The following is a 14897-nucleotide window of genomic DNA, read 5'->3' on the forward strand; positions in this document are numbered from 1 at the left end:
GCATGGCCCCTTCATCCCTAGCCTGGTAGGCATGGCTCTCTTATCCCTAGCCTGGTATGCATGGCCCCCTCATCCCTATCCTGGCATGCAGAGCCTCCTCATCCATATCCTGGTATGCATAGCCCCCATCCCCTATCCTGACATGCATGGCCATCTCATTCCCATCCTGGTATGCATAGCCCCCATCCCCATCCTGATATGCATGACCCCCTCATCCCTATCCTGGTATGCATGGCCTCCTTATCCCTATCCTGGTATGCACGGCCTCCTTATCCCTATCCTGGTATGCATGGCCTCCTCATCCTTATGCTGGTATGTATGGCCTCCTCATTCCTAGGCATGGCTCGTTCATCCCTATCCTGGTATGCATGGCCACCTCATCCCTATCCTGGTATGCATGGCCACCTCATCCCTATCCTGGTATGCATGGCCTCCTCATCCATATCCTGGTATGCATGGCCTCCTCATCCATATCCTGGTATGCATGGCCCCCTCATCCCTATCCTGGTATGCATGGCCTCCTCATCCCTATCTTGGTATGCATGGCCCCCTCATCCCTATCCTGGTATGCATGGCCCCCTCATTTCTATCAAGGTAGACATGGCCCCCTCATTGCTATCTTGGTATGCATGGCCCCTCATCTCTATCCTTTTGGGAGTAAAACTCTCAAAAACTGCTCTGATGGCTGCTGGTGACCACATTTTTTCTTTTATTAAAAATAAACTTTGTTTCAAGACACCTAGGGATTACAAGATGCATAAAGCATTAAAGAATCTGGAAGTGGAAGTGCTGATGATGGTGCACCCAGATGCTGAGGATGTGGGGTAGGTGTGACTATGACTATTGCTGGAGAACAAGAAATGCCCATCCATGACACATAGGTTCCTGTTCCATTCTGCAGCAAGGCAAGGTACACCACTTCTGAAGCCAGAGCGGTGTGAACAGATGGTTGGGTGGCAGATAATGCTTCTAGCAGACTTGGCAGCACCACCCAATCTTCCACAGGGTCCAGTCTCACCAGCCTAAAGACTCGATGTAACAACCCTGCTGGCATCACTGCATGGCCTCCCATCCCCCACCTGCATTACACTCAAACTCACTTACTTCTCTGGGCCTTGTTGTGACTTCTCCCTGCTGCCAGCTCCATGCTGTGAGCCTCATGTCTGCTGCTTGCTCTGTGCTTGCTCTGTCTGTGTGCATAGGGGGGCGGCGCCGGCAACTCCTGTGTCTTATTGAGACTGTGTGCACCTTGCTAAGGTGTCCCCAGCCAATTGACATCAGGCTTCCTGTATTTAAGACATCCCCACCCATTGGTGGGGGCAACTTACTCCCTCAGTCAGTTCTTAGCTGCTGAGGTGCCAGGCCCTGTCTCTGTTACTCTTATGTCCGCCAGCCAGGGGGGGCATTGTACCCTGGTCTGTGTCCTGTGTTTGCCATCCAGTGGGGCCTCGTACCCTGGCCTATGTCTGCCACCCAGAGGGGCTTCGTACCCTGGCTTGTGTCCATGTCTCTGTTCCTTGTCCTGTTCCTGACTTTGTTTTAGCCTAGTCCTGTTCCTGTGTCCGTTTATATGCCTGCCTTGGTTTCCTTTCCCTGCTGTGCGTACTCTGTGTCTTGCTTTGCTCTGCTTTTGGCTCTGCTCTCTGCGACCTTGCTTTGCTCCTTGCTCTGCATTCTGTGACCTTGCTCTGGGCTCTGCACTCTGTCTTGCTCTGCACACTAACTTTGCTCTGCTCTCAGCTCTGCATCCTGTATCTTGCTCTGCACTCAGCTCTGCACTCTGACTTTGTTCTGCTCTCAGCTCTGCTCTTTGTAGCTTTGCTCTGCACTCTGACCTTGCTCTGCACTCTGTGGCTTTGCTCTGCAGCTCTGCTCAGCTCTCGCTCTGCGGCTCAGCTCCTTGCGGCTCTACCTGGCTCCGCTCCTTGCGGTTCTACGTCTCTTGCTCTTGCTCCCCCTCCTGCGTTTCTGCACTTGGCTCCACCTCCTGCTCTTGGCTCCGCCTCCTCCGTTTATGCACGTGGCTCAGCCTCCTGCTCTCGACTCCGCCTCCTGCGTTTCTGCACTTGGCTCCTCCTCCTGGCTCCGCCTCCTGCGTCTCTGTTCTTGGCTCTAGCTCCTGAGCTTTTGCTCTGCATCCGCTCTTGCGGTCTTTCTCTACATATTCTTAAGTCCTCCTGTCTGAACAGATTCTTACCTGTTTTACGTACCTGCCTGTAGACCGGTCCCTACCGGTTCTTCCAGTGTACCAGCCTTGTCCTGCCAGAGAGCCACCCGTACCTGCCTGCCAGAGTGCCAGCTGTGCCGGCCTGCCAGTGTCTCTGTAGTACCCGTACCTGCCTGCCAGAGAGCCAGCCGTGTCCGCCTGCCAGTGTCTCTGTTGTACCCGTCCGCCTGCCTGTGTCCCAGCCGTGCCCGCCTGTCTGCCAGAGTGCCAGCTGTGCCCGCTTGCCTGTCTATGTTCTGTTCTCTGGAGGGATCAGCAGCCACAGCCAGACACCACCCTGGAGTAGCACCTTGTAGCTTCCTGCCGCACAAGTCTGACCTCACCATCAGAGGCTCCAGCGAATACCAAGGAAGCTACTTAGTTATGCCCCTTCCATGTGATCCCACACTAGGACACTCCAAGGAGCTCTTTACAACATCATTTCTTGATTTTGACCTTTCAACCTGCATGCTCCATGAGGGTTGGGAGGACATGTTGCTTAGTGATGCACAAACTTTAGAGCAGAAACAACCTCAAGAATATGGGAACAGGAATGGAAAATTTGGGATAAGTAGGAAGATGATGAAGAGACACAGTTGCAACTAAGTCTTGTTGTTAAGTTACAAAGTCAGGAGGATGAGGGTGCGGTGGAGGAAGATGAGATGGTGGATGACAAAGTCATCGACCCAACCTTAGAAGCTGGCATGCATAGCGAGGCCAGCAGCACTAAGGGAGAGAGATCAGCAGCACCGAAACAAACAGGAAGAGGCAGTGGGGTGACCAGAGGGACAAGGCGGGCAATTGTTCTGCAGAGCACCGACACTCATACATTTCTCTGTCAAAGAGTTAGGTGTTCCGCAAGGGGAAACGATACTTCTTGGATCCCGGTCAGACGCCTCTCAATCAGCCAAACCAGATCTCCACTTTGCACTGACGAGGGGCAGTACCCCGAAACACAGTGATTGCAAATTGAGATTCTGGTTTGGCTATTATCCTAAGTCATATGACAAGGCTCGTTAAAGGGTCGACATTGACTGTTAGGATTGTTACTTCCAATAGGTGGCACTAGAGTTCTAGTCCTCTTCCTCTCTGAAGAGACAATTTGCATATTCCCCAGATTGAGACTTTTTAAAAGAGTTCTGAGATTAACGAAATGGCCATTTGCAACCTGTGCCATGCCAAGGACAGCAGGGGCATGACCACTAAGAAACTAACGAACACCAGTATGATCAGGCACATGCCATCTAAGAAACCGACTCGGTGGGCGGAATGCCGGGGTCCATGATTGGTGCCAACGGGTGACACCACTGCCTCTTCCCCTGTACTATGTGCATCCAAATTCTTTGTCCAAAATACTGGTGCAGATGCCTCCTTGCCTGCATACATCCTTGAACATTCTGACTTACCATCATCAGGCACATCAGAATCCTTGTCCCAGCGTTTACCTGTCCCTACTTTGTCTTGTAACAAAAAAGAAAGTTTCCAGCCACCCACAGGCACAAATGCTAAACAGGTTGCTTGCCATGGAAATGTTGCAATTTGTGATGGTAGACTTGTAGAATTTCCTCCGACTCATGGCGGCAGCTGTTATGGACCTGGTGGTTAGGAGCACCCGGAATGACCTGATGGTTAAAACGAGAAACCTGGGACAAGCTCTGAGGAGGTGGTAACTCTACTGACCGCAATCCCTAATCCTATCACACACACTAGAAATAGCCGTGGAGCGTGCCTAACTCTCCCTAGACGCCTCTTCACAGCCTAAGAGCTAACTACCCCTAAAGATAGAAATAGCAGCCTACCTTGCCTCAGAGAAATTCCCCAAAGTAAAGGTAGCCCCCCACAAATATTGACTGTGAGTTAAGAGGGAAATGACAAACACAGGAATGAAACAGATATTAGCAAAGGAGGCCGGATCTTCACTAGATAGCCAGAGGATAGGAAAGGGAACTATGCGGTCAGTATTAAAAACTACAAAAACCACGCAGAGTGTGCAAAAAGACCTCCACACCGACTCACGGTGTGGAGGTGCAGCTCTTCACCCCCAGAGCTTCCAGCTAGCAAGGAAATATCATAATAGCAAGCTGGACTAGAAACATAGCATGTACTGAGAAATATATTCAAAAACCAATGAACAACAAATGAACTAGCAGGGACTTAGCTTCTGCTGGAGTAGACAGGTCATCTGAGAAATCCAAGAGAGATCTGAACCAGTACTGAGACATTGACAGCTGGCATCAACTAACGATCTAAGCAGAGTTAAATAGGGAAGCCAGCAGAAGCAATAAGCGAGGGCAGCTGAGAAAGCCAACCTCAAAGATCAGCAGTTCCACTCAAAGCCACCAGAGGGTGTCCAAGGACCGAACTCACCAAAGTACCATTCACGACCACAGGAGGGAGCCCGAGAACGGAATTCACAACAGGCAGCTGTTCCTCGGTACTCGGTCCCTTGTACCATTGTGGCGACCCCACCTTGTACCAGCACATGTCCAGGAACATCACCTGTGCCCTTACCAACACGCTTACTGACATTGTCCACTTAACGACCGACACATGAACAAGCGCTTGGGGACAGGGATGCTACATTTCCCAGACAGCACACTGGGTGAACATTGTGGAGGCCGGAGTTGAATCACACCCTGGCATGGCACATGTTCTCCCGATGGTGAGGATTGTTGGCTTTATTTCTGTCAGGGTTTCCTTCACCTCCTACAGCATTTCCTACACCCCTCCTGCTCCTCATTCTCCATCTCTGATCTGCTGTCACAGTTCCGCCCCTCAGGGTGTCTGGGATGCAGTTACTGACAGCTCGGCTGCCCAATAGGGTATAGGGGTGTGTTGAAGCTGTCAGTGTGTTGATTGACAGCTCAACTATCCAATTTGAGACTGTGAGGCTATGGCTGTCTCTTGTGTTCATTACTCCACTTAATGGCCATGCTTCTTAACTGAGCTTAGTTTCCCAGAACACTGTCAGACGTACATTCATCTTGTGACGTGAGCTCTCTGTGCCTTGAGGACTATATGTTCTGATCTGTTACCTGACCTTGGATTTTGTTCTGACTACCCGCCTGTTTAACCCCTTCAGCTCTGATCCATTATCCTCCCGGTACTCTGACCTCGGAACGTTACCTGACTACACTTTTGTATCTTTGTATCTTCCTTCTGTTTATGACGTACTCTCCCGGCTTCTGACCTTAGACTCCTTGACCACTCTGACTCACAGCTTGGTCGTGAGAAGTGACTAGCGTCACATTACGTCTGGCCACTACGTTTTTTTTTGTTTGTTTTTTGCCAGTATGGATACGCTTTGTGACCAGGTGGCGAATTTGATGCAGATCACTCAGGATCTGCCGAAGGATTGCCAGAGTCTGGAGTCATTGCAATATCAGTTGCAGGGTCAGATAAATAATTTGATGAAAACCTCCCATAGCGCCTCACTGCCGGCAGTGGCTGTGACGTCAGTACACTCTGATGTACGGTTGGTCTCTCCCGAACCTGTCATATCCCTCCCTGATAAATTTTTGGGAGAGAAAGACCAGTTTAGGGTATTCATGGAGAGCAGTAAGTTATTTTATACCCTGCGCCCCCGGTCATCAGGGGAGGAGTTCTAGCGGGTGGGAATAATCATGTCCCTACTGCGAGGGGGTCCTCAGACCTGGGCATTTTCTTTGTCCCCACAAGCCCCAGAAAGGTTTTCCGTTGATGCCTTTTTTGACAGTTTAAGTCTGATCTATGACGAACCTGACAGAATCCAGGTCACGGAGGCTAAGATCATGAACCTGGCACAGATGAGGACTACTGTACTGAGTTCTGGCACTGGTCTACCAAAGTTCTATGGAACGATGCTTGTTCTCTGATGGAGGCCATGACTAAGGCCATACGAATGGACCACAGAATCCGTGAGAAACATGCTGACCAGCAGGCCGCATGTTATACTTCCCCATTGCAGGTCCATTTACCCGAGGATAGAGTTGCCTGTCTTCCTGTTGCGGAGAGAAGACGGAGACAAGATCTCGGACTCTGTCTATACTGTGGTCTCTCTGGACATTTTGTTTATAATTGCCCAACTCGTCTTCAAGCCAACAAACCAACGGGAGAGAATCTGAGTCTGGGTGACAACCGAGGAGTTCACCCAGACTCCAAGGGACCTTTTTCTTCCACTGATAAAGTACTGATTAATACGATGATTCCCTTCAAGAGCCAGGTGAAGTTGACGCGCCCACAGGGCAGTGTAGTACTTGGTACCGGGTCCGGATTCAATGAGGGATGTCGCGGTGGCTGCGACTCAGTCCGTGGCCCCGGGGATCAACGTTAAAGGGGGTTAAATGTTCAAAGTTTGTCGTGACACCACCTGTGGAGTTCGGTCAACAGGGGACCAACACTGCATTAGACGGGTCCCCTGGGGGATGTTGCGGCAGCACAGATGTTATGCTTCCCACAGGTGAAGTGAGGTCCCCAGGGGTCCTATGGTGTGTGGCGTAGATGGTAAGGCCGGAGAATAAATGGAGGAGACAAGTTATAAATCTTTACCTGGTTTACTTGTGGGTGACAGGCCACAGTCCAGCGCACCGGCAACAGGTGAATTAGAGGTCAGGGTAGTCCAGAGACAAGAGGAATCCCCTTGGCAGGTCAGTTAGGAGCTTTAAACTATGTGCTTACTGTCTCTGAAGTTCTTGCTGCCACTAAGTGTCCTAAGCAAAGTCCTTATTCGTTTTCCTGTCCAGGGACAGGTACCTGCATGGCAGGTAGCTTGAGCCGTGCCTATTGAGGTCCTTTCACGGTGACTCCAGGCTCCAAGGTGCTGCTGTGCCACAGGAAATATGGGCAAAGTCCATGTAATTCTCTGCCCTCCGGTTCTGCTCTGTGTCTTATAGTCCACAAAAGCCTTGGGCTCCCGGTTCACGGATACTGCGCTCTGACTCCCTGGAGGCCTTCCTAGTCCCTTCTGGAGTCCTGTATCTCCACTCTGCTCTGTCCCTGTCTGTCCTCGCACACAGACTGTCTGTACTCACTAAACTGACTCCGCCTCCAAACCAGGATCTTTATTCAGGGAAGCTGCCCTAAAACAGGGTTTTGAGCTCCGCTCCCCCTTCTGGCCTGGATTTGGAAGGTTGTGTTTGTGATTACCTGCCAAAGGGAATCTCACTTGTCTCCAGGTATAGCACTACCCTCCCCGAGAGGAAGGCAGCACTACTGTGGTACCCAAACTCCTGGGGTGCCACATTATCAACATTGGCATTCATTGACTGTGGGTCTGCTGCTAACTTTATTGATTTGGGACTGGTTCTGAAGTTAGGGTTAAGGACAGTTAGTTTAGAATGCCCCATTCAAATCATCGCCCTTGACAAGACACCGTTAGCTCACAATTTGGTCAAGAGAGCAATGGTAGATTTCACTCTCCAAATGGGAGCACTCCACTCTGAATCCATCTCCTGTTTTGTGTTGGATAATTTACCTGCTGGATTGGTACTTGGGTTTCCATGGTTGCAGACTCACAATCCAGTTACTGATTGGTGTCTGAAGGAGATTGTGAAATGGAGTCCCAACTGTTTCAAGAAATGTCTAAAAAATTTACAAATATGCTCCGCTAGTCTGGAGGGTCTTCCAGGGTACCTGAAGGACTTCAGAGATGTGTTCTCAGAAAAAGAGGTGGAGATACTACCGCCCCATCATCCCTATGATTGTACTATTGACCTTATTCCTAGCGCCAAATTGCCAAAAGCTCGCCTTTACAACTTGTTGGTGACTGAGCGGACTGCCATGAAAGAATATGTTTACGAGAGCTTACGGAGGGGTCATATCTGTCCTTCCTCCTAGCCTGTAGTTGGGTAGATTTTTCTTTGTTAAAAACAATGATGGGAATGTAGAAACCGCAGGAACGTGAGATGTCATCACAGACAGGAGGCAGATCAAGAGTTAACATGTTTGTTAACAACAGCATACTCCGCGCAGCGTGTGTAAGGACTCGGGAGGTGTGTAAGGGAGAAGGGTAGAACTGGGAGCTAGGACGGGACAAGGTAGGGACGGACGATAGTTTGATAGGAAGAAACAAAGGCAATAAAACTTTTCAGTCTGTAGTTTTCTTGATTGTAGCATCTCGGTTCTCTAACGGTGGCAGCGACAACAGCGGCACATGAAGTCTCAGAGGTGTCTGTAGAGGACAGGGTTCCAATCCATGGAGCGGGTGGAGGATGTGGAGTGCTCCTTCACTCATGAACACCAAGCACTGTGCTCAGTCCAGTACGAATTACTGCCGGAACAAGGCCTCGCTCCACGGTGTAGACAGATACCTGGCTAAGGGGCTCTGGCCTAGTCACCTGCTTCTCACTGCGCTGTGCGCATGTTACAGTCACTGGTCTCATCTCAGAGTCACCTACTGATGTGGAGGTTAGCGGGAAACTGGCAGCCTGTTGTCCACTTACAGCAGACCGATACACAGGGGATCTGTCAAGTCGGTCTGTGCTCAAGGGGTGCTCTGCTATCACCGCTAATATTGCACCCAACTGTCCGCTTAGCTTTCCCGCCTGGACTCTGTCCTTTTTCCCGCTCACAGCACTTTTTAACCCAGTCCTGCCTACCTCAGTCACATGCAAGGGTCTGTCCTTGTTTGAAAATCTTCCCCTCTGCAACATTGGTGACAGTCCCAATAGTTCCGGAACCAGTGTGAGAAAGGTATACCCGTTCTTGTTCTTCCTCTTACAGGAGTCTCCGTCCTTGCCTTGATTTCCGAGAATTAAATAAGTTCACGGTTAAAAATACCTACCCATTCCACTCATAATAATATCACTAAACCACTGGGAGGAAGAAAACCACCACCAAGAGTATAATCCCAAAAATACAATATTTATTAAAGTATACAAGACATCAAGAGAATAAAAAGTCTGCTAGATACCAGAAATGCAGGGGCCAAGGTTACACAGAAAGTTGCAAAACAACCTTCTTACAAAATTATCAACAGACAAGAGAGTGACACCGTGGTAGACTATGTATTCATCATAGGAACATATTGTAATATGGAAAAAGTAACATCCCCTAGATAAAAGTTCTGCTAATATTGCTCCAGGTGACAATGCAATAAAAAAGGGTTTTAATATCAAGAGAAAAAGTGCTAGTGCAGAATAATTCAAAATGTCATAAAGAATTGCAGTACATATCCAACCTGGAAGTATAATTAAATGGACTGATAGACAGTTGAAGGGATTATTAAACCATAAACATGACCTATTGCGATATGTAGACTAAGGATTGTAAACAATGTAGTGTGCATGTTATTTTAATTATGGTAAGAAATACCAAATACTCAATTAGCGGTGATATCTAAAAAAGCTAAACACAGACATGCACACAAATACAGTATAAAGAATAGTACTCACTGCTGTGAAGTTTGTGTGGCCTTGGCGTCCCCGCTGCCCCACTTACACTAATCCCCGACCTATATAATCAACTTTTGGGGCCAGGGTGTTTTCTAAACTTGATCTTAGAGGGGCTTATAATTTGATACACATCCAGAAGGGTGATGAGTGGAAACCGGCGGTTTTAACATCTGAGGGTCTGTTTGAAAATCTTTCATGCCTTTCGGATAATCGAATGCACCTGCTGTGTTTCAGAATTTTATGAATCAGTAAATGACTGGAAGAAAATATACCTCGATGACATTCTAATTTTCTCGTCAGACTTGGACAATCACCAGAAACATATCCATGATGTGTTACAGAGACTGAGGGAGAACTCTGCTAAATTAAAGAAATGTGTTTTTTTTCTGTTGAGGAAATCTCTTTCTTGGGGTTTATCTTGTCAGCAGAAGGGTTTAAGATGGACCCTGGGAAGGTGCAGGCAATAATCTATTGGACTCAACCTCATGATCTTAAGGCTTAGCAGCATTTGCTAGGATTTGCCAACTATTATAGAACATTTATCAAGGGGTTTTCACAAATTGCTAAACCACTTACTGACCTTACACGTAAGGGGGCAAATCTCAAGGTTTGGTTGCCGGGTGCTATCAGGGCTTTTGAAAGATTAAGAGTGTTTTATGTCCGCATCCATTCTGATCCAACCTGATCTCCAAGAACCATTCATTATGGAGGTGGATGCTTCGGAGATCGGAGTGGGGGCAGTCTTATCGCAGGGGCCCAAAACTCTGACTAAACTGCATACTTGTGCTTTTCTTTCTAAAAATTTTTCACCGGTGGAGAGAAATTATGATGTTAGGAATCAGGAGTTACTTGCTGTCAAATTGGCCTTTGAGGAATGGAGGCATTTTTTGGAGGGGGCGGTTCATCCAGTTATGGTGATCATGGATCACAAGAATTTAGCTTACATTGAATCGGCTAAAAGGATAACTCCTAGACAGGACAGATGGTCCTTGTTTTTCTCTCGATTTAATTTTTCTATTACATTGAGGCCAGGTTATAAGAATGTGAAAGCTGATGCCTTACCTTGTAGTTTAGATTCCATTTCTCCTCCAGAACCTCCATCCTCCATTATTCTTCAGGGTATTGTGGTGTCTATGGTAACCTCGGATCTGAAAGAGGAGATTCGTAAAGCCTGGTTGTTGGCTCCTTCTACTTCCCCAGGGTCCAAATTATTTTTGTTTGTGTACCTAAGATTGCGGGTCTTACAGGAATTTCATGATTCCGTCTTAAGTGGTCATACTGAGGTTACTGCTACAAGGAAAGCCATTGCTAGACGTTTTGGTGGCCATCCATGCATTAGGACAGACATTAAGGATTTTGTATCTGCTTGTGAAGTCTGCACTGACGCCAAAGTCAGTCATAGCCGGCCAGCTGGGGAATGTGCTCCATTGCCTATTCCAGAAAGACCATGGAATAGGCAATGCAGGGACACTCTCCAGGTTGTTCATCTCTCATATTGAATATGAGAGACATATATTGAATATTGAAAGACATATTCCCAGAACTACCACTTCTCTCCTATAAACAGCCCCCTAACTTAAGGAATCTCCTTGTCAGACATGTCCTCTCATCACAATTAGTAACTGGCAGATTCCCATGTAACAATCAGGGCCGCCATCAGGGCATTACAGCCATGACTGGTGTATGGGGCCCGGCGGGCAAAGGGGGCCCGCATCGGGCCCCGTCTCATCTGCTCACCGGGCCCCCCTACAGGCGCTGCGGCACGCTATTGACATGCGGGCCCGTGCCCGCACGTCAATAATTAACAGCCGCCAGCCAGTCGGAGGCTGGCAGCTGACTTGAGCCGCAGTGCGCATGTCACCGGCGTCTGACGTCATTGTCAGCCACCGGTGAGTGCGTGCTTCAACTGCGTGGAGAGAATGAGCTTCGACCGCCGCAGGAGCACGGCCAGGTAAGAACTCGTGTTTTGTTTTTTTTGAGAGCGGCGATCCAGGGGGCCCCGGGGCAGAATGCTGGACACGCTGGGGCAGAGATGCTGGACACGGGGGCAGAATGCTGGACACGGGGGCAGAATGCTGGACACGGGGGCAGAATGCTGGACATGAGGGGCAGAATGCTGGACACGAGGGGCAGAATGCTGGACACGCTGGGGCAGAGATGCTGGACACGGGGGCAGAATGCTGGACACGGGGGCAGAATGCTGGACATGAGGGGCAGAATGCTGGACACGAGGGGCAGAATGCTGGACACGCTGGGGCAGAGATGCTGGACACGGGGGCAGAATGCTGGACATGGGGGCAGAATGCTGGACATGAGGGGCAGAATGCTGGACACGAGGGGCAGACTGTGAGACACGGGGGCAGAATGCTGGACACAGGGGCAGAATGCTGGACACGAGGGGCAGACTGAGACACGGGGGTAGAATGCTGAACACGGGGGCAGAATGCTGGACATGGGGCAGAATGTTGGACACGGGGGCAGAATGCTGGACATGAGGGGCAGACTGAGACATGGAGGCAGAATGCTGTACACGAGGGGCAGAATGTGACACACGGGCGCAGAATGCTGGACACGAGGGGCAGAATGTGAGACATGGGGGCAGAATGCTGGACACGAGGGGCAGAATGCTGGACACGAGGGCAGACTGTGAAACATGGGGTCAGAATGCTGGACACAAGGGGCAGACTGTGAGACACGGGGTAGAATGCTGGACACGAGGGGCAGAATGTGAGACACGGAGGCAGAATGCTGGACACGAGGGGCAGAATGCTGGACACGGGCAGAATGCTGGACACGGGCAGACTGTGAGACACGGGGTCAGAATGCTGGACATGGGCAGAATGCTGGACACGGGCAGACTGTGAGACACGGGGTCAGAATGCTGGACACAGGGGGCAGACTGAGACACGGGGCAGAATGCTGGACACGGGGGCAGAATGCTGGACACGAGGGCAGAATGCTGGACATGAGGGGCAGACTGAGATACGGGGGCAGAATGCTGGACATGGGGGCAGAATGCTGGACATGAGGGGCAGACTGTGAGACACGAGGGCAGAATGCTGGACACGAGGGGCAGAATGTGAGGCATGGGGGCAGAATGCTGGACATGGGGCAGAATGTTGGACACAGGGCAGAATGCTGGACACGAGGGGCAGACTGAGACACGGGGGCAGATTGCTGGACATGGGGGCAGAATGATGGACATGAGGGGCAGACTGTGAGACACGGGGGCAGACTGTGAGACACGGGGGCAGAATGCTTGACACGAGGGGCAGACTGTGAGACACGGGGCAGAATGCTGGACACGAGGGGCAGAATGTGAGACATGGGGGCAGAATGCTGGACACGGGCAGACTGTGAGACACGGGGTCAGAATGCTGGACACGGGCAGACTGTGAGACACGGGGTCAGAATGCTGGACATGGGCAGAATGCTGGACACGGGGGCAGAATGCTGGACACGGGGGCAGAATGCTGGACACGAGGGGCAGACTGAGACACGGGGGCAGAATGCTGGACATGGGGGCAGAATGCTGGACATGAGGGGCAGACAGTGAGACACGGGGCAGACTGTGAGACACGGGGGCAGAATGCTGGACATGGGCAGAATGTTGGACACGAGGGGCAGACTGTGAGGCACGGGGGCAGAATGCTGGACACGGGGGGCAGACTGTGAGACACGGGGGTAGAATGCTGGACACAGAGGCAGAATGCTGGACACAAGGGGCAGACTATGAGACACGGGCAGAATGCTGGATACAGGGGCAGAATGCTGGACACAGGGATAGAATGCTGGACACCAGGGCAGAATGGAGATACAGGGCATGACTGGAGACACTGGGGGCATTATTGGAGCCATAGGGGGCAGAATGGAGATACGGGCATGATTGGAGACACGGGGCAGAATGGAGATACACGGTATGATTGGAGACACAGTGCAGGATGAAAGACATGGGGGCATGAGTGGGGGCTTGATTGGAGACAGATGGAGCAGGGTTGGAGGCAGATTGTGCAGGATCATGGGACAGGATGGATACGATGGAGACAGATGGGGCAGGATGGGGAGATCATATGGGGCAGGATGGATACTCATGAGGGCAGAATGGGAGAACATATGGCTGAAGCCAGGATGGAGACACACGGGGCCAGGGTGGGGGATATTATTATTACCATAGGGGCTAATTAAGGGATATTATTACTGCAGTGAGGTATTTATTTTATTTTTTGAGGACACTGTTTTAAATGGGGGGGGGGGGGGCGGCCCTGTTACTGTGTAGAGTGACACTATGTCACCTTTTTTTCTTCATGTGGTGTAATGTAGAAGTTGGAAAAAATTAAGTAATGTGTTCTGCAAGCGGATCTCGAGATAACTGTGTTATTTCCTGCAGAGACAAGTCCTGGTTGGATGAAGTGATGGCGGTCTGTGCTGGATGAATGATGAAGGACTTCACCTAGAGACGTCACTGGTGAGTCAGTGTGTTACCTATACACTGACACTATACACTGTATACTATATACAGAGGTTCTGTGTATAATGTCACCGGTGATCACTGTATAACCTGTACACAGACACTGCATACTAAGTACACATCTCCTGTGTATAATGGCACTGATGGTGATATTAGTATTGTGGGGTTTTTTTTTATTACTGATCAGTATTGTATTCAGTCACTATGTGACAAGTCCCCTCTATAATTTGTTAAGCGCTGCGGAATATGTTGGCGCTATATAAATAAAAATTATTATTATTATTATGTGGTGGTAATATGTGGTCTGGACATGGTGTGGTGGTATTTGTTCCTTGTATGCTATTATTTGGTCCTATGTGGTGGTAATATGTGGTCTGGTCATGGTGCAGTGGTATTTGTTCCTTGTATGTGATATTATTCGGTCACTGGTGGTAATATGTGGTCTGGTCATGGTGTTGTATTTGTTCCTTGTATGTGATATTATTGGTCATTTTAAAAATTGAAAAATAATTAAAAATATACCTAAATTGTATTGCATATTTTAACAAATATTTAGTAGGTTACAGCAGAGTAGGGCCTGGCCAAAAGTGTCTACCGTGTTATGGTGGTGGCTTAAAAAATCTTTTGGCCAAAACAAAAGCTGCTGGCTATATGTGTGATCTGGTGATGGGAACTGTTAGGGTATGTGCACACGCTGTGGATTTTGCTGTGGATCCGCAGCAGTTTTCCATGCGTTTACAGTATAATGTAAACCTATGGGAAACGAAATCCGCAGTGCACATGCTGCGGAAAAAACTGTGTGGAAACGAAGCGGTTTACATTCCGCAGCATGTCAATTCTTTGTGCGGATACA

The 14897-nt window shown here is 49.5% G+C and overlaps 1 protein-coding gene across 1 annotated transcript in view; it reads right to left on the reverse strand.

Annotated features, from left to right (window-relative positions):
* Nucleotides 1–10727, reverse strand: part of LOC143809219 (uncharacterized) — a 66548-nt gene extending 55821 nt beyond the window's left edge. The window contains exon 1 of the mRNA XM_077292340.1: nucleotides 10639–10727. Within this exon, the coding sequence (XP_077148455.1) occupies nucleotides 10639–10684 (46 nt within the window). The 5' untranslated portion in view covers nucleotides 10685–10727. The remainder of the gene's footprint in view (nucleotides 1–10638) is intronic.
* Nucleotides 10728–14897: the final 4170 nt, after the last annotated feature.

The sequence above is a fragment of the Ranitomeya variabilis genome, chromosome 2, assembly GCF_051348905.1.
Source record: "Ranitomeya variabilis isolate aRanVar5 chromosome 2, aRanVar5.hap1, whole genome shotgun sequence".
In the NCBI taxonomy this organism is placed as follows: domain Eukaryota; kingdom Metazoa; phylum Chordata; class Amphibia; order Anura; family Dendrobatidae; genus Ranitomeya; species Ranitomeya variabilis.